A 19,615-nucleotide genomic window follows, 5' to 3' on the forward strand; every position below is an offset into this window, starting at 1 on the left:
TCTCTCTGGTTGGAGTTCAAGTCATCCAATCCAGAACACACCACTAGATGTGATGTGGCTTTAAGTGAACTGTCCACTTTCACCCTGCAAGCCAGGTGTGATAGAGGAAGCATTGTATTCATGAAAAATTTTCTACTAAACTTTGAGATGGAGAGAAAATGATGAATACAGGTGCTGAATTGTAGTAAACAGGCAGATAATAAACCAGCTTCAACAGAGAACTTTATGATACCTAATAACTTTGAACAAACCCTACCTCATGACGTCTACAACTGCAGACTTGTTGGCATCACCTGACAAAGCCTCTGAAGGAGGAAATACCTAGACTGAAACACGGACCCTGACAGTCAGACACGCTGCCCTCTGGCCTCTGGGCCCCCATCATCTTCTTGGACCGGGATTGGTACCTAATCATCATTCCCATCTGCCAAACCAGGCTGGGCTGGACATTTAATCCTCAGAAGAGCACTCTGTGAATGAGGGACCCCTCCTATTTTTCAGATGAGGGAACACACTGAGACTCATGGTCACATGGCAAATAGGTGGGAGACCCAGCACTTGAACCAATGCACACGTGAGGTCACAGTGGAGGGTTCCCAACTACAACGAGAGGCTAGAGAATTTTCAGAGACACAGGTGAGGTCAGGCAAGTTAGCCTCTCTGAATATGCCTGTGTGGGCTCAGTCCCTAAGTCATGTCTGACTCTTTGTGACCCCATGGACTGTAGCCCGCCGGGCTCCTCTGTCCATTGGATTTCTCAGGCAAAAATACTGGAGTGGGTTGCCATGTCTTCCTATGGGGGTTCTTCCCAACCCTGGGATCCAACCCACATCTCTTGTCTCCTACATTGGCAGGTGGATTCTGAGGCTGCTTCCTTATCTGTAAAACAGGCATAATAATATCCACCTTGTAAGGAAGTTGGCAGTATTAGAGATAAGATCTCTAGAAGGCCTTGAACAGCATGTGACTCAGCCTCACTGTCTATAAAAGTTATTTATGATTATTATCACCATCTGAACACATTTGGTATTTTATGTGTCAGGAGCTCAAGAACGACTACTGCTCATCCCCTCATGAGTTCAGCAAATATGACAATAAAGAATGGGTACCCAGGGGGCTTCCCTGGTGGCTCAGAGGTTAAGGCGTCTGCCTGCAATGCGAGAGACCTGGGTTCAATCCCTGGGTCGGGAAGATCCCCTGGAGAAGGAAATGGCAACCCACTCCAGTATTCTTGCCTGGAGAATCCCATGGACGGAGTAGCCTGGTGGGCTACAGTCCCTGGGGTCACAAAGAGTCAGACACCACTGAGCGACTTCACTTCACGCAGGGGGCACCTTACCTTCTTTATGATGCAGGAGGCCTGTGGGCACAGTAAGAAGCACATAGAATGGCCAGCCAGAAGCTCAGGAAGTCATAACCTCTTTGAGTCACAGTTTCTTTATCTGTGAAATGTAAGAAGACTAATATAGATAATAATAATGAAAAGAATAATAAGCAGGCTGCGTCCATCACAGGGCTGTGGCTCAGCTTAAGTGAGATAATGGTCTGAAAGTGCTTGTTAAAGTGGAAAAGTGTTATCTAAAGATAAGGGGCTATTATCCTTATGATGATACAGATCGAGTGTGGGTGGACTCAGTACAGAGGGCGGGGGAAAGAGCCTCCCTCTGCCCCGGGAAAGACGAAACCAGAGAGAAAGGTGGTAGCAGGTAGGTACAGGGGAGTTAAAAGGAACGAATTTGGGGAAGGCCTGCTGGCTAAACATTGGAATAATGGGCTACAGAAGGAGAACCCCTAATTTGGGGACACCCAGGTCACTTCTGTTATTTGAAACCCAAGTTATATTTAGTTCAGTTCAGTTCAGTTGCTCAGTCGTGCCCCACTCTTTGTGACCCTGTGAATCGCAGCACGCCAGGCCTCCCTGTCCATCAACAACTCCCGGAGTTCACTCAGACTCATGTCCATCGAGTTGGTGATGCCATCCAGCCATCCCATCCTCTGTCGTCCCCTTTTCCTCCTGCCCCCAATCCCTCCCAGCATCAGAGTCTTTTCCAATGAGTCAACTCTTTGCATGAGGTGGCCAAAGTACTGGAGTTTCAGCTTTAGCATCATTCCTTCCAAAGAACACCCAGGGCTGATCTCCTTCAGAATGGACTGGTTGGATCTCCTTGCAGTCCAAGGGACTCTCAAGAGTCTTCTCCAACACCACAGTTCAAAAGCATCAATTCTTTGGCGCTCAGCTTTCTTCACAGTCCAACTCTCACATCCATACATGACCACTGGAAAAACCATAGCCTTGACTAGACGGATCTTTTTTGGCAAAGTAATGTCTCTGCTTTTGAATACACTATCTAGGTTGGTCATAACTTTCCTTCCAGGAAATAAGCATCTTTTAATTTCATGGCTGCAGTCACCATCTGCAGTGATTTTGGAGCCCCAAAAAATAAAGTCTGACACTGTTTCTACTGTTTCCCCATCTATTTCCCATGAAGTTAGTTAACATTAAAATTTCCAAGAAAGGGCTCTCCAGATGTGGTATATATTGGACATTCTATCCTGGCAGTACATCAGGTATGGATCCAGAGATCGCAATTGCATCAGCAGCTTTTAAATCACTAGCTATCTAGATAACCTCATTCAGAGATAAGATTCTTCCCCCAGTTCTGAAATGTTTTTTTTTCTCTCACCACCAGGCAATTCTCCAAGACCAACTGGGTGCCCTGTACACTTGGTTTTGTTTTGTTTTGTTTAGCTGCACCCCACAGCATGTGGGATCTTAGTTCCCCAACCAGGGAACATACCTATGCCCCTAGCATTGGGAGCAGGGAGTCTTAACCACTAGACCACCAAGCAAGTCCCTATTTTTTTACACTTGCTTTTTGTTTTGGTAGGTACCCTATAATTCAACTTAATTATATCACTACCTGGAGATAGCATCAGATGCCACAGATTAAGGGCTCAGCCCTATAAGACTGCTCCCCGCCCCTCAGCTTGAGATGCCAATCTAAAGTCCAGGTTGTCACCTGTGTTTCTGACCAACTGACTATAGATCAGCAGTTCCAATTACCCACTCCTTGGGTTTGATTAATTTGCTAGAGTGGCTCACAGAACTCAGAGAAACTTGCTATTTACTAGACTACTGGTTTACTACAAAAGGACATAACTCAGAACAGCCAGGTGTATAACTAGTGAGAAGCTGCTGTAAAACGCAGGGAACCCAACCTGGCAATCTGTGGTGACCTAGAGGAGTGGAATGAGGTGGGAGGGAGGCTGAACAGGGAGGGGGTGTGTATAATCAGGACTGATTTTCATTGATGTACAGCAGTGACCACCACAACATTGTAAAGCAAGTACCCTCCAATAAGAAAAAAAAATACTATTAAAAAAAGAATAGCCAGATGGACGAGATGTATAGGGCAAAGAACGAGGAAAGGAAGTGGAGCTTCCATGCTTTTACTGGGCATACCACTCTCCTCAGATCTCCACATGTTCACCAACCTGGAAGCTCTTTGAGCCTCTCTCTGTCCATCGTTTTTAGGTCTTTATGGAAGCTTCATTACACAGGCATAATTGATTAGCTCATTGGCCATTGGTGATTGAACTCACTCTCCAGGCCCTTTTCCCTCCCCAGCGGTCAGAGGGGTGACAACGAAAGTTCTAGCTCTCCAAATCACCTGGCTGATTTCACTGGTGACCAGTTCTCCTTCTTGGGTGACCTAAGGGCATTTCAAAAGTCACCTTGACATCACAAAAGACACCTAGATCACTCTCATCCCTCAGGAAGTTTTCATGGTCTTAGGAGCTCTGTGCTAGGAACAGGGACTGAGAACAAATATATATTTCCTAATATAAACCACAATGTTCTTAATAGAAGAGATAATACACAGCCTGTACATTTGAGGCCGCCACCCAAGACTCTCTTAATTCCCCATGGTAGGTTCTGGGAAAGGGAACAACAGATATTTTTCATTTAAATTCGCATCTGATAAACGGTGGTATATCCATAAATGGAATACTACTCAGCCATAAGAAGGAGTGGATTAATGATATAGCAACACATCGTGCTGTGTGAAGAAGCCAAGTGTAAAACAATACACACAGTGTGATTTCATTTCTATAAAGTTTTAGAACAGGCAAAGCTAACCTGCAGTGATAGACAGCAGATCAGTGATTTTCTCAGGCTGAGGCTTGGGGTATGAAGTGATGACTGCAAAGGGAACTTTTGGGTGTGAGGAAATGTTGCAGATTTTCAGTGTGGTGGTGTTTACAAGGATGTAAAATAAGCATTTGTCAAAATTCGTGGACATGCACTCTTGAAAGAGGAACACATAACCCAGCTGATAAACACAACTTCTCAGCTGAATAGGTCCCTCAACGGCCGAACTGCCCACAACTATGTCTAACATTTCTTTCTCAGTCTCCACATAGACTTCTTAAGGTCAATTCAATACCGCAGACCACAGGCTGATTCTGAGCTAGGCCCCAAACTATGAGGGGAGGATGGGCCCAGTCCTTGCTTTTGAAGTGTTCAGTCTTGAAGGGAACCAGAGGCATAAGTAGATAACACTCATGCACAAGGTTGGTACAAGTAACATCAGTGTGCACAGGGCACTATGGGAGCTCCCAGGGCCAAGAACCAACTCTGACAGCACAAGGAAAGTCAAACCCACATGCATGTGTGCAAAGTTGCTTCAGTCATGTGGGGCTCTTTGCAATCTTATGGACTGTAGCCTGCCAAGCTCCTCTGTCCATGGGATTCTCCAGGCAAGAATACTGGAGTGGGTTGCCATGCCGTCCTCCAGGGGATCTTCCTGACTCTGGGATCAAACCCACATGCCTTATGTCTCCTGCATTGGCAGGCAGGCTCTTTACTATCGAGCCACCTGGAAAGCCCAGTGCCACCCACACCAAGTATTAAATAGGAGTCTGGGTTAGGTAGTGAAGGGAAGGTGGGGAGGAGAGCCCCCGTTGCTCCAAGCAGAATGTTCACTGCACTGAGCTGGGGGCCTCTGTCTTGTTTACTGCTATACCTTCTCCCCTAGAAAGTTCCTGACACACACAGTAGGTGCTTATTAAAGATTTGTTGAATTAATGTATAATATAAGCAAAGACAGGAAAATTCCCTGGAAATTTTCCCAGGAAAATTCCAGGGGGTCCACTGGTTAGGACTGGGTGCTTTCACTGCCTGGGGGAGCTAAGATACCACAAGACGTGTACCTGGACCAAACAAAAACAAAAACAAAGACAGGATCTGCAAACCATGGCCCACAGGACAAATCCAGCTGATCACCTGTTTTTGTCAATAAAGTCTTACTGGATCTACGCACATTTATTTACATGTTGTCGAAGGCTGCTTTCTCGGTAGAGCAACAAAAGCTGAAGACACGACAGAGACCATAAGGCCTGTAAAGGCTAAAGTATTTACTCTCCGACTTTTTATTGAAAAAAATTGTTACCCTTTGAGCACGGTGGCACCATAAACCATTCTGATCGTCTTTTAATACATGCACACATTCCTTTCATTTAATAACGAACAATTAAAAGCAAAATAACACTTTTGCCTCGATATAGGAAACAGAAGTCAACTCAAGTAGTGTTGATTGACAGTAATAATAATAATAATAAAAAGCCCACACAAGTTTTCCAAGCACACCTACGCTCAGTTCACAAACACCGCGTAGGTTCAATCCGGTTCGCGTCCCGCCCTCGGGGCATAAGCTCCGCCCCGCCAGCAGGCCTGCCGCCCTGGACCCGCCCTCGTGACGTCACGTCCGGCCGACCAGCTACCCCGACCTCCCTCTGGCTCCCGCCTTCGCCCGCTTCCGGTCGTCGTCGTCGTCGCCGCTGCTGCCGCTGCTCCTGCTGCTGAGGCTGCTGGCGGAGGCCGGAGGATAGGGCGGCGGCGGCGGCGGCGGCTGAGAGGGCGGCGGCGGGAGCGGAGCGGGACGAGGGAGCAAGAGGAAGCGAGCGCAGAGCGAGCGGAGCGCGCCTAGCCCCGCCCGCCCTTCAGCCCGCCTGAGCAGCTGGAGCAGCCCCGGGCCCTCAGCCGCCGCCGCCGCCCGCCTGCCCGCCCGCCGGACAAAGCCCGAGACGCCCGCGCCCAGAGCCATGTCCCTCGTCCGCCGGCAGCGGCCACCAGCCCAGCCAGAGCCGCGCCATCCCCACCCGCACCGTGCCCATCAGCGACGCCGCGCAGCTACCTCATGACTATTGCACCACGCCCGGGGGGACGCTCTTCTCCACCACACCGGGAGGTGAGCGTCGGCGCCCCCGCGGCCCTCACCCGAGCCCTCTCCCGGCACCCGAGCGCGCCCGCGCTAACCTCCGCGGTGTCCCCGCAGTTTCCCGCCACGGTCCTTAACTCAGGGCGTATCCACTCTGGGCCGCTCGGGCCACACCGGCTCCACCAAAGCCCCTTAATTGGGGCTTCCCCCGAAACCCCCTTGAGACTGCTTTCGAGAACCTTAACTTCGCGTTCTCTATCTCCTGCAACTCTATTCAGCGCGTGCCCACTCTGGGAACGTGGCTGGCTCTCCTCTTGTGAAGAAAAAGCCCCTGTTCCCGCTTCGTGGCAGGTTTACGCACTGGACCCAGTTTTCTCCTTCCCCCGCCCTCGTACTCCAGGGCAAATTTGTCTACACTTGGCTTTGCATTCGCTCCTCATTCCTTCTGCCACATATAGTGTCTTTGTGCACATTGAAGCTTGATCTTGGAGCTGTCTCCCAGCCTTTTTAGAAAGGAAGTTGGGGAGAGTAGTTTGCTCCTGGGACCCTGCGATTACTTGTTTTGCTGCTTCTAGAACTCCAGGAGGGGGGAGGCTGGAATGCGGAGTTTGGAAGCCTCGCCCAGTGTTATCCTGCTTTGACAGCATTGTTTACTTTGCTGGACGAGGCCCCACGGGTGGGGGGAGTCCCCAGGCTGGCGGAGGAGTGATAAAATCATGCTCAAGTAATAGCCCAGGGAAAGGAGCGCTGGCAGCCTTGAAGGTAGAGTTTTGGCGGCGACGCCTGTGGAGGTTGGTGGAAGACGGTACCCTCCCCGGCGGGACTGCTTCATCCGGGGGAAGGGGCCGTGCAGAGCCGGGTCCCAGAGCACTGCTTTTCAGAGTGCGACCAACACTGTTTACAAGGAAGAACACTGGGGTAGAGGTGAAGAGCGTGGAATTAATTGGTCACGGGAAAAGGGAGCTCAAAGGTTGCCTGTCCCCCGACTAGGCTTTTCTCCAGACGGAGAAGACTGGAGAGCGATCTTGAGGGACCTCATGAAGGGGATGGTGCTTCATTTTTAACTTGGTTACTTAGCTTTTTGATGGTGGCCTCTGGCTAGAGGGTTGGGACTTTGCTGGCAGCCCTTGCTGTCTACGGGATTGCTAGCTTGGTTCCTGTGGGCTGGGCTCACCAGTTGTGCTCCAGCCAATCCCTTGCTGTTAGGCCTGGGCCATTTTTTAATCGTTGCACAATATCAAGACGGTAGAGTAAGAAGATCTTGCCAACAAGGAATAAAAAATCTCGGCGAGAGCTCTACAGAGGAATCCACCCAGGCGACTGCGGGTGGCGTGGCTGCTTTGGAATAAGTTTAAATGATCCAGGCAGGAGACGTTCATTGATATATGTGGAGAACGGCTTAAGGAGGTTGTAACTTTGTGGAACAGTGGAGTTTCTAGTGAGGTGGCTTACCTCATTGGAGAAACCTCCCTCCTGACCTCATCTGGTCAAGGCCAGCCTCTGAGCATGCTGAAATCTTCTTGGCTTTTAATCGTGAAAGATTTGGCAAACCAGGATCTGGTCTCCATAGGTTGTCTTGAACTTGAACTGACAGCTTTTAAGAAATGGATATTGTTTTCTGAGGTGATGGAAAGAAATTTATAACTTCTTCCAGAATTCCTTGTGAATTCTGTAATGCCTGTGCTTCCAGCAGTTTAGAACCAATGTCATAGTAGCAAATAATTACTTATTCGCGGAAGGAACTAAACTTTTAGCTGTATATTAATCATTATTCCTCTGAGGGAAAAACTGCAAGGGCACCTTTAGGCATATTTCAAACACCCAAGCTTCTATGCTTTTAAAGTAAGGGCATAGTCTTTAAGTGTGCCTATCTGATAGTCTGAATTAGTTCCTACAGTGTTGGGAAAGATTCTGCCCGAAATACTGAATCATTTATCCTTCCTCCCTACATACATAGTTCTCAGCTACTTTCTCAAATATCACTTACCCTGTCTCCAGATGGTTTCTGCTTTTTAATTGCAGATTTAAATACTTACATCTTAGCTCATCTATTATACAGAGCTGTTATTTATTAGTAGAGCACATTGTCATCTTTAAATTTTTAACACAAAGGCTTACCTAATATGTTTATAAGATATAGCACTGTTGCGGTTGGATTTAAACACCGTTTTATAGCAATTACCTCAGCGCCACCTAGATATACAGTACTTACTGATTTAATTCCCCCCCCCCTTTGGAAAATTTCCAGTTTTCTGATGATTTGTTCACATTTCCCTCTCTTCTATGTAATTTTCTTTCCCTGAATCATGGTTGTTATTTGGTCACCTTTAGGCACCTAAATTGATGTGGTTAGGTATCTTCAGTGAGTTTTGTGGGTCCAGGGCAGTGCTTTGCACAAAAGGGAACCACAGACAAAAGTAGGAAATTCAGTCTTCACTCTGAGTGGTCTTAAAATCTTGGTGGGTAGAAAAGCTTTTTAGTTCTGAAATGAAAAACTTGTAGAGTCAAGTGCTAAGTTACATGTTTCAGACTTGAAAACATTTAGAAAGTGACAGTAAGCTTGTATTGGAAATCTCTTTTAGTAGGAAGGAAGGGGATTAGAATTTCCTGTCTCAAGCTACTAGAGTGTCATACACAGGTCAGAGCAGTCCAGATAACTGTTGATGTGCTGAAGGCCCTGTATGATCAGACTGGGCAGAGACGTTGACAACATAATGAACTTGCCATCTCCCCACAGAGGATACAACTTACCCTTGAAAAGATTTCTTAAAATTGCCTTCTGTGGTTGGAAAATGAGAGTTGGGAAATGAAATGAAAACTTTCTGTAACCTCTTATATTTCCCATATTTTTAGAAGTGTACCTTTGTCTCATTATTAAGGAAGAACAAAATTTTTGACCAAATTCAAAACAAAACGCCCTTGGGTTTTTATTTTGTTTTGTTTTATCTGCCTCTGGAGGAATAGGGGTGACATTTGGTTCATCCTTTGAGAAGCTGCTTCTAGCCTCAATGAAAGGTTAAGTTATTATAGTCTGCTTCACTTTTGTAACAGTCTGGTTAGCTGGAAGGGACCTAATGCTTTCCTTCTATAATTGAGAGAAATTAAGTAACTTGTTAGTGTCATACAGCTAATTAATGTCAGTTGGTAGTCTCAAACTTAGTGTCCTGATTCCTATTCCAGGTTTTTCCTCTGCTGTCTTAAGATGCACATTTTCCTAGGAAAGGAAGTTTGCAAACATTTAAGAAGACTCTTCTATCTCTGGAATGCCAGATAATGTGATGCTTTTTGCTACCTTATTATTTATTTACTTTCTTGAATGAGTTTTGAACTGTCTCCTTGTTGAGAGTGGTTGTGCTCTGGGGAATGAACAAAGAGACCTCTTTGAGCCTTTCTTTTTGCCTTACTTTTCTGCCAAACATCCTCCTCAGCTGTGGAAAAGTATGCTGTTGCCGTAACAAGAGTGCCAGAGGGGAACTGTTAGTCTGAAATCTTGTTCACACCCTTGCGCATCCTCTCTGCCAGCTGAAGAGCTGCTCTGATTGGTTGGTTCCCTGAAGGCCATTGGAAGGGTCTGGGGATAAAGGAGAAGACAGGAAAAAGGGAAAAGAATCCACTTGGTGTGAGCCATAATAAAGTAAGAATATTTGGGGAGAGTCCTGAGTGTTAATCTAGTTCCTTTGTTGGGAGAAGTGAATAGAGCTCTGTAGATATGGGGAAGGAAGGCCAGTTTCTCATTGTTAGAAAAATTTCTAATACAGTGACCTGAGTTTATTCTAGTCAAATATTTCTGAACCAGCAAATGTACTTGTTTGGCTCTGTAGTTTCAGTTATTAACTGAAGGACTTCATGATTACATGTAAGAACTACATGAAAAACACGTTGAAAGTTGTTCAGTCACTTTGCCTTGTGTTCAAGGAAGATGGCATTTATTTACCTCAGAGGAACAAAAATTAACATGTATTGTCATTCCAGAGGAGATTTGGCTTTAGTCTCATATTCGTCAGCCACCAAAGTATGTACCAGAAAATGTAGCTTAGTTTTGTGTTGGGTGCACATTTGTGTTGGGTTCATGATTTTATGGGAGGGGTCTTGCATGGTTTGGAGACAACTGTAGGCTTGACTACGTATGTGTGTGTAAAGAGTTGCAGATCATGTCCTTTCAATTTTTTTGATATTCTATCGAGTAAAATTCAGGCTTCATGGATTTGTATGGACAAAAAATATTTTGGTATATGGACATGTCGTAATCAATAACTAAGGAATGTCAGATTTTCTATTTTTATATGGAATCAGCCGAAAGAATTTTGGGAACTCAAATAGCTACAGTAGTGAATATCGGAGATTCTTCACTGCCAGTCAGCAGTAAAGGCTGTGATGTGATGAAAAAAAAAATAAGATTTGCTGGTCAGACAGGGTAAAGTTAACATGGGAAAACTAGTTCACCTGGTTGGAAGGAAGAGAGCAATTGAAGGATAATTGCTTTACAGAATTGTGTTGTTTTCTGTCAAACCTCAACATGAATCAGCCATAGGTATACATATATCCCCTCCCTTTTGAAGCTCCCTCCCATCTCCCGCCCCATCCCACCCCTCTAGGTTGATACAGAGCCCCTGTTTGAGTTTCCTGAGCCTTACAGCAAATTCCTGTGGGCTATCTATTTTACATATGGTAATGTAAGTTTTCGTGTTGCTCTTTCCATACATCTCACCCTCTCCTCCCCTCTCGACATGACCATAAGTCTATTCTCTATGTCTGTTTCTCCATTGCTGCCCTGAAAAATTCTTCAGTACCATTTTTCTAGATTCCATGTATGTGCGTTAGAATATGGTATTTCTCTGACTTACGTCAGTTCAGTTCAGTTCAGTCGCTCAGTCGTGTCCAACTTTTTGCGACCCCATGAATCGCAGCACGCCAGGCCTCCCTGTCCATCACCAACTCCCGGAGTTCATCACTCTGTATAATAGGTTCTAGGTTAATCCACCTCATCAGAACTGACTCAAATGGGTTCCTTTTTATGGCTGAGTAATGTTTCCATTGTGTGTATGTACCACAACTTCTTTATCCATTCATCTGTTGATGAACATCTAGGTTGCCTCCATGTTCTGGCTATTGTAACTAGTGCTTCAGTGAACAATGGGATACATGTGTCTTTTTCAATTTTGGTTTCCTCAGGTACATGCCTGGGAGTGGGATTGCTGGGTCATATGGTGGTTTTATTCCTAGTTTTTTAAGGAGTCTCTATACCGTCTTCCATAGTGGCTGTATCGATTTACATTCCCACCAACAGTGCAAGAGCGTTCCCTTTTCTCCAGCATGTATTGTTTGTAGACTTTTTGATGATGGCCATTCTGACCAGTGTGAGGTGTTATCTCATTGTGGTTTTGATTTGCATTTCTCTAATAATCAGCGATGTTGAGCATTTTTTCATGTGTTTGTTAGCCATCTTTAAGTCTTCTTTGGAGAAATGTCTGTTTAGGTCTTTCCCCCACTTTCTGATTGAGTTGTTTGTTTTCTGGCATTGAGTTGTATGAACTGCCTGTATATTTTGGAAATTAATCCTTTGTCAGTAGTTTCATTTGCTATTATTTTCTCCCATTCTGAGGGTTGTCTTTTCACCTTGCTTATAGTTTCCTTTGCTGTGCAAAAGCTTTTAGGTTTAATCAGGTTCCACTTGTTTACTTTTGTTTTTATTTCTGTTACCCTGGAGGTGGGTCACAGAGGATCCTGCTTTGATTTATGTGATATATGACTAGTTTTTAAAGGCCTTTTTCACCTGGTTCAAAGGCGACAGTTTGAAGCCAAAAGCTCAGAAATTTGTGAGTATTTGTGTCTAAATAAATGGTCTTTTAGATCTTGAGGACAAATGCCCTGATGAACTAAAGCTGTTCATGTCACTGGGTCATTTTAAAAAGTAAAATGCTTGATAAACAATCAGTAACTGGAAAATACAATTTTTATAGATTCCTTGGTATTGTCTATATACAAGACCACAGTCGTCTATGCATAAAGATAGTTTTACTTCTTCCTCATTGGTCTAGGTACTTTTTTTGTTTGTTTTCTTGCCTAATTGCCCTGGCTAGAACTGGAAGCTTCAGTACAGTGTTGAACAAACATGGCAAGAGAATGAGAACAGATACCATTGACCTGTGCTCGGTATTAGGGGGAAACCTCCAGTCTTTTATCATTAGGTAAAATGGTAGCTGTGGTTTTTCATAGATGCTCCTTGTCAGGTTCAGGAAGTTCCCTATTATTCGTAGTCTGTTGATTATTTTTATTATGAAAGGGTGTTGGATTTTATCAAAGACAGTTTTTTCTTGTGTATCTTTTGGAATGATCCTATGATTTTTGTTTTTTAGTCTGTTGCTATGATGTATCATGTTAATTATTTTCAGATGTTGTACCAGCCTCTCATTCCTGGAGTAAGTACCATTGATTGTGGTATATAATCCTTTTTGTATGTTGCTGAATTCTGTTTGCTAATATTTGGTTGAGGATTTTTGCATCTATATTCCTAAGAGATACTTGTCGATTCTTCTTGTGGCATCTTTGGTTTTAGTATCATTCAATTTTAATTTTTTAAAGAAATAGCCTGATGTTTATAGCAGGTGAGGACTGGTGAAGATAGACCATTGATTGCTCCCTAGGTTCTAAGGCCAGGCTCCTATCCATGGGATTTGCTGGGCAAGAATACCGGAGTGGCTTGCCATTTCCTACTCCATGGGATCTTCCTGACCCAGGGATCAAACCCATGTCACCTGCATGGCAGGTGGATGCTTTTCCACTGCGCCACCTGGGAAGTCCGTTCTAAGAGGTACCTATCAAAAGTTTGCTAGGCTTGTGATTCATTTTTAAGATGTTGTAATTAATTCTTTGGGCCTCAGAGAGGTGCTCATCTCATCACCAGCGAATGTTTATGTTAGAGTTGGGCTTCTTTTACACTGAAATGAAACCACTCTCTGGTCTGATAAGTTCCTCGAACCATAATGAAGAGGCAGCACATAAATAAAGTGACCTAGACCGGTGATGTTCAGTAGGCTTTTGCCTACTTATGAAGTTTATTGATGAGTTCAGGTTCCTTACTGTAAGTAGAAGATATTGGTAGATATGTATTTTGCATTGTTTTTATTTTTATTTTTTTAAGTGCCTAAGAGGAGTGAACTAGGAAGAAAACAAGAAGTGGGAATGAAGCCCAGGCTTGAATCTGAGTGCTCTCCCCATACCAAAGCAGTGAGCCCTCATTAATTATTAGCATTACAGAGGCTGAACCACAAAATGTGTGAAATCTAATCCAAAGAATTGATCCAGGATGCTGTCAACAATCTGGCGCATCCAACCAGCATTTTCCTGGAACCAGAACCAGGTAGTTCTTGGGAAGATGATTTATTTCAAGACAAGTATTCAAACCCAAACAGACATGGACATATTTGAAGTACTTTGATAGTCTTAAAATCAGTTGGCATTTGAGATTAATTTGTGGTTTGTATACCACTTTTTACCTGGTACTAACTAAAAAAGTCATTTGTTTCAAATCATTTTTTGGCCAGACTCAAGAAAGGCAGACTTGCTTAGACTGCCTTGCTTATTTGTGTTGGTCTCTTGACTCCTGTGTCACTCACTGTGTGATCTTTCTTTGGATGTTGTTTTCTCCGTGTGTAAAATGACAGGCTTCCACCAGATGCTGTCTAAGGCCTCTTCTAACACAGAACCTTCTGAATAGGAGCATAGTCATTATCAACTTCCCTTTCAGCCTGGGTGTGTGTTCTACTCTGGCAGAGTCCTGTGTGATTGGGTAGGGAGCCATCCTTTGACATTAATGTCTTGGAAATCTTTGCTCCTGTTTATGAGAATTGGAGTTACTCAAAGAACAGTAGAATTGACTTTTCACAAACCTTGGATGTCTTCCATTTGCCATAATTATTTAACCATACTAAGTTATAATATCCTTTGGCTCTAATTGTGCCTTTTGCTGATGTAAAAATTGTCCCTCTCTTGGTTTTATTAGCACTTTAGAGATTTGATGATTGTACACACTGAACGTGATTTGACCACTCTCAGCCTCCCTGGAGGATACTGGGTCAAGCAAGTTATAATATCCTCTGGCTTTAATTGTGCCTTTTGCTGATGTAAAATTTGTCCCTCTCTTGGTTTTATTAGCCCTTTAGAGATTTGATGATTGTATACACTGAACGTGATTTGACCACTCTCAGCCTCCCTGGAGGATAATGGGTCAAGCACCTTTTACCCTCCTCTGGGTTATCTGGCATAGAGCTTTTAGGAGTCTGTTCCATCCAGAGCCTCTATGAAGAACAGATTTTAAAACTGAAATGCATTTACAATGTTCTCTAATATAGTGAAACACAGACCTTGTTAATCACCCTCCTAAGCTGGTAGAATAAAAAGCAGAGAAAACCACTTTCTTTGTAAGTCCTTTCTGCATTTTTCACTTCTTATGTTCTCTTCTTACTATTGGGATGGAGGTGGGGGGAGAGGGAAAGAGGTAGACTACCTTTCTGAGTGTATTGGAAACACTTGTTGGCTTGTTCGGAGAAGGAAATGGCAATCTACTCCAGTATTATTGCCTGGAGAATCCCTGGGACAAGGGAGCCTGGCATGCTACAGTGCATGGGGTTGTGGGGAGTTGGGCACGGCTGAGAGACTTAGCACATATGCACTTACGCTGCTTGTTCATCTTGTGTCTGTTTCTGGTCTCTTGGTAAGCCTTTATATGTGGCATAGATGGAGGACGCTAAAATTCCTAATGGAATACTGAGGTTATTTGCCAAGTGCTTTGTTTTTTAAATTTCTAGATTTCCTCATGGCTCTAGTGTCAGTCTGTTTTATATACACACACACACACACACACACATATACATATATATTTTTTTACATATATATATATATATATATATATATAAATACTTACAAATACTTTTTTGAGTCACTCACTGTCCCCAATTGCTTATAATGGGGTTTGCTTTTTATTTCTAAAACACTGTCTCTTGCTATTAAAAAGATAATTGTGTGTGGGGAGGCTTTAAACAAATTTATTTTCTTGTATTTCTGGAGGCTAGAAGTCTGAAATCATGTATATTTCTTATTGTGTAAATGACGTAAAATTTGCCATTTTAACCGGGTTTAAGTATACAGTTCCATGGCAGTAAGTACATTCACATTGTTGTGCAACTGTCACCACCATCCATCTCCAGGACTTTTTTCATCTTCCCAAACTGAAACTTTATACTCATTAGACAATAACTCCTTATTACTTGCTTACCTCTAGCCACTGGCAACCATCATTCTACTTTCTGTGAATTTGACTAGTCCAGGTACCTCATATACATGGGATCAAAAGATACTTGTCTTTTGTGACTGACTTGTTTGACTTAGCAAAATGCCTTCAGTATTCATGCAGTCACCCTGTTGTTTTTCTACCTATGAAAGTAAACTTTAAAAGTCATATAGTATTGTTAGTTCAGTTCAGTTCAGTCGCTCAGTCGTGTCTGACTCTTTGCGACCCCATGGACTGCAGCACGCCAGGCCTCCCTGTCCATCACCAACTCCCAAAGTTTACTCAAACTCGTGTCCATTGAGTTGGTGATGCCATCCAACCATCTCATCCTCTATCGTCCCCTTCTCCTCATGCCTTCAGTCTTTCCCAGCATCAGGGTCTTTTCCAGTGAGTCAGTTGTTTGCATCAGGTCACCAAAGTATTGGAGTTTCACCTTCAACATCAGTCCTTCCAATGAATATTCAGGACTGATTTCCTTTAGGATGGACTGGTTGGACCTCCTTGCAGTCCAAGGGACTCTCAAGAGTCTTCTCCAGCACCACAGTTCAAAAGCATGAATTCTTCAGCACTTCATAGTCCAACTCTCATATCCATACATGACCACTGGAAAAACCATAGCCTTGACTAGACAGACCTTTGTTGGCAAAGTAATGTCTCTGCTTTTTAATATGCTGTCTAGGTTGGTCATAGCTTTGCTTCCAAGGAGGAAGCGTCTTTTAATTTCATGGCTGCAATCACCATCTGCAGTGATTTTGGAGCCCCCCAAAATAAACTGTTTGCACTGTTTCCCCATCTGTTTGCCATGGGACTGGATGCCATGATCTTAGTTTTCTGAATGTTGAGCTTTAAGCCAACTTTTTCACTCTCCTCTTTGACTTTCAACAAGAGGCTTTTTAGTTCCTCTTCACTTTCTGGCATAAGGGTGGTGTCATCTGCATATCTGAGGTTATTGATATTTCTCCCGGCAATCTTGATTCCAGCTTGTGCTTCATCCAGCCCAGCGTTTCTCATGATGTACTCTGCATATAGTATTATTAGGGTAATAACAAAAAGCAACAGTCTTAACGTCCCATCTCGTTTCTAGTTCCATTCCTGGAGAAACCATTTTAAACTCTTTCAGCTATTTCTTCTAGCATTTACCTCTGGATTTCTGAATAACATGATTTAATGCTATTTCTCAGTTTTGGGTACTAACAGTTTTCTACTATGGAAAATGAGGATTTAAATATGGATGTGACTGGCACTATTGGTTTCCAGCCCAATAGCTGTTCTCTCTTCTTTCATGCTACCCCAGATTTCCAGATTTCCTCATTATATACACCCTGGCTATGCTATGGCTTCCCTAGTGTCTGGGATGGTGGGCATCTGACTCAGTTCTGGCCTAATGATCATAGCGGGGAGTCCACTACGGTTTTATGAGAAACAATTTTCCTCTTTGATGACGAAAGTCCCTTGAGGGAAGCCCTGTTTGACTCCACACACTCCCTTCTTGCCTGGGATATTGTTGGGAAGGCGTAGGTTAATCTCAGCCTTCTTGGAGGGTTTTGTCACCACCTGTTCAATGTGGGCAAGTTACTTTCTGTTTCTTATTCTAAGATGTTTATTTGCATGAGTGGCTGCTTAATTCTAATTCTGGAAACAGCCTTAAACAACTTTATGGTCTGGGCTCTGCGAAAGTACAGTAACTACTGCCCTTGTCAGTTAACCATGTTACAGGGAACTTTGTCTAGGCAGTTTTGTATCAGGTTATACAATTTCTTGGATGTATATAGCTTAATTATGGATTGATTATCGTTTAAGCTACTTGGTGTTGAAAGAGGCCCTTAGACTTGAATGACCTTTTTTCTGTACTAAACCATCTTGGCAAGCATAATTTTGGATCTCATTTATTTGCCTCTTTTTCCTTGCCATTTGAAAATCACTAATTTTTAGATCAAAAAGTAGAAGCTTTTTCTCCTTACTCTCTGTTCTCCATCAAAAAGACTCAATTTTACTCTTCATGTTTTCCTAGTAATGTCGGCATTTAGAAAGTTCTAGGTCAGGGTACTAGATTTATCCAAATAACTGGTCACCAAGAAATGAAGAATGTGTATAGATATCTAATGTTAACCTAGATCTAAAGATACCTATTTGTTTTGAAATCCAAACATGAAGACTAAAATATGCATGTTTTAAAAACAAAGTAGAAAAAGGAAAACTGAACAGAAGCACCTAAAATGCAAAGTAAAATGCCAATAGACTGCTGCTTCTAACAGTTTCTGTTTGTAGTGATTTTACTGGTTAGCCACTGTTGCTATAAATAATATATATTTATACCACAATTTCTTGATTTCTTAACATTAGAGGATACTGTTGATTCCCTGTTATGAAAATGAGGGATACGGGACACTTTCATTACTTTCTGTACTTCGTATTTCCTTGTAAATTGTTTTATTGTTTTTGGTTCTTCTGAGTAGTTACCTTTATTTATTTATTCTTAGTATGTATTTATTATTTATCTATTTTGGCTGTGCCAGGTCTCCGTTGCTGTGCAGGCTTTCCTCCAGGTGCAGCAGGTGGGGGCCGCGCTCTGGTTGTGGTGTGTGGCTTCTTCTTGCAGTGGTTTCTCTTGTCGTGGAGCGTGGGCGCTGGGGCACTCAGGCTTCAGGAGTTGAGGCGTGTGGGCTCAGCTGTGGTTCCTGGGCTCTAGAGCACAGGCTCAGTACTTGTGGCATGTGAGATTGGTTGGTCTGCAGCATGAGGGGTCTTTCCAGATCGGAGATGGAACCGACCTTTCCTGCATTGGCAGGTGGATCCTTTACCACTGAGCCACCAGGGAAGCCCTGGGTAGTTACCTTTAAAACTCTATAAATTAGTTAAACCTCTGTGTCTCAGTCTGTCAGTTTTAGCTCTCCACCATATGAGATTATGGGGCTTCCCTGGTGGCTCGGCAGTAAAGAATCTGCCTGCAATGTAGGAGACTGGGTGCGATCCTTGGGTGGGGAAGATCCTCTGGAGGAGGGCATGGCAACCCACTCCAGGGTTCTTGCCCGAAGAATCCCAAGGATGGAGGAGCGTGGCAGGCTGCAGTGCAGTCCATAGGATCGCACAGAGTCGGACTCGACTGAAGCAACTAAGCAGCAGCAGCATATTACATTATACTATCTACCTGTCCTGCCTCTGCTTCCCTGGTGTGTCTGCCTTTCCGTTAGAGATTTACGGTTAACTTTTCTCTAGTTATGGATGCGTGGGTTGACGTTGAATTGGGCTAGCATAAATGTGACTGGCAGTTGAAATTGAATTACTGGAAGTTCTTGCTTCATAAGATGTGTCTATGCATGCACATTTTTAAGAGACCCTGAATATTTTAGGTTTTTAAATTGTCTTGGAATTTATATAATTTCACAGTAAACACGGTATCAAAAAAGGACAAAAAAGGGTTTTTTCCTGGCATTTTATTTATAGTCAAGTCTTAATGTTTTTCTTTTATTTTTTTTTTGTTTTAATTTTATTTTTGAAAACTTTACAATATTGTATTAGTTTTGCCAAATATATTGAAATGGATCCGCCACAGGTATACATGTGTTCCCCATCCTGAACCCTCCTCCCTCCTCCCTCCCCATACCATCTCTCTGGGTCGTCCCAGTGCACCAGCCCCAAGCATCCAGTATTGTGCATCGAACCTGGACTGGCAGCTCGTTTCAGACATGATATTATACATGTTTCAATGCCATTCTCCCAAATCTTCCCACCCTTTCCCTCTCCAACAGAGTCCATAAGACTGTTCTATACATCGGTGTCTCTTTTGCTGTCTCGTACACAGGGTTATTGTTACCATCTTTCTAAATGCCATATATATGCGTTAGTATACTGTATTGGTGTTTTTCTTTCTGGCTTACTTCACTCTGTATAATAGGCTCCAGTTTCATCCACCTCATTAGAACTAATTCAAATGTATTCTTTTTAATGGCTGAGTAATACTCCATTGTGTATATGTACCACAGCTTTCTTATCTATTCATCTGCTGATGGACATCTAGGTTGCTTCCATGTCCTGGCTATTATAAACAGTGCTGTGATGAACATTGGGGTACACGTGTCTCTTTCCCTTCTGGTTTCCTTAGTGT

At 43.5% G+C, this 19,615-nt stretch overlaps 1 protein-coding gene across 1 annotated transcript in view; it reads left to right on the top strand.

The window, feature by feature from the left end:
- The first annotated feature begins 1,606 nt into the window (after window positions 1–1,606).
- EIF4EBP2 (eukaryotic translation initiation factor 4E binding protein 2) overlaps window positions 1,607–19,615 on the top strand; it is a 31,038-nt gene continuing 13,029 nt past the window's right edge. The window contains exons 1-3 of the mRNA XM_010852394.1: window positions 1,607–1,706; window positions 5,716–5,964; window positions 6,021–6,251. Coding sequence (XP_010850696.1) covers window positions 1,607–1,706; window positions 5,716–5,964; window positions 6,021–6,251 — 580 coding nt within the window. The remainder of the gene's footprint in view (window positions 1,707–5,715; window positions 5,965–6,020; window positions 6,252–19,615) is intronic.

The sequence above is a fragment of the Bison bison genome, unplaced genomic scaffold (genome assembly GCF_000754665.1).
Source record: "Bison bison bison isolate TAMUID 2011002044 unplaced genomic scaffold, Bison_UMD1.0 scf7180017864309, whole genome shotgun sequence".
In the NCBI taxonomy this organism is placed as follows: Eukaryota; Metazoa; Chordata; class Mammalia; order Artiodactyla; family Bovidae; genus Bison; species Bison bison.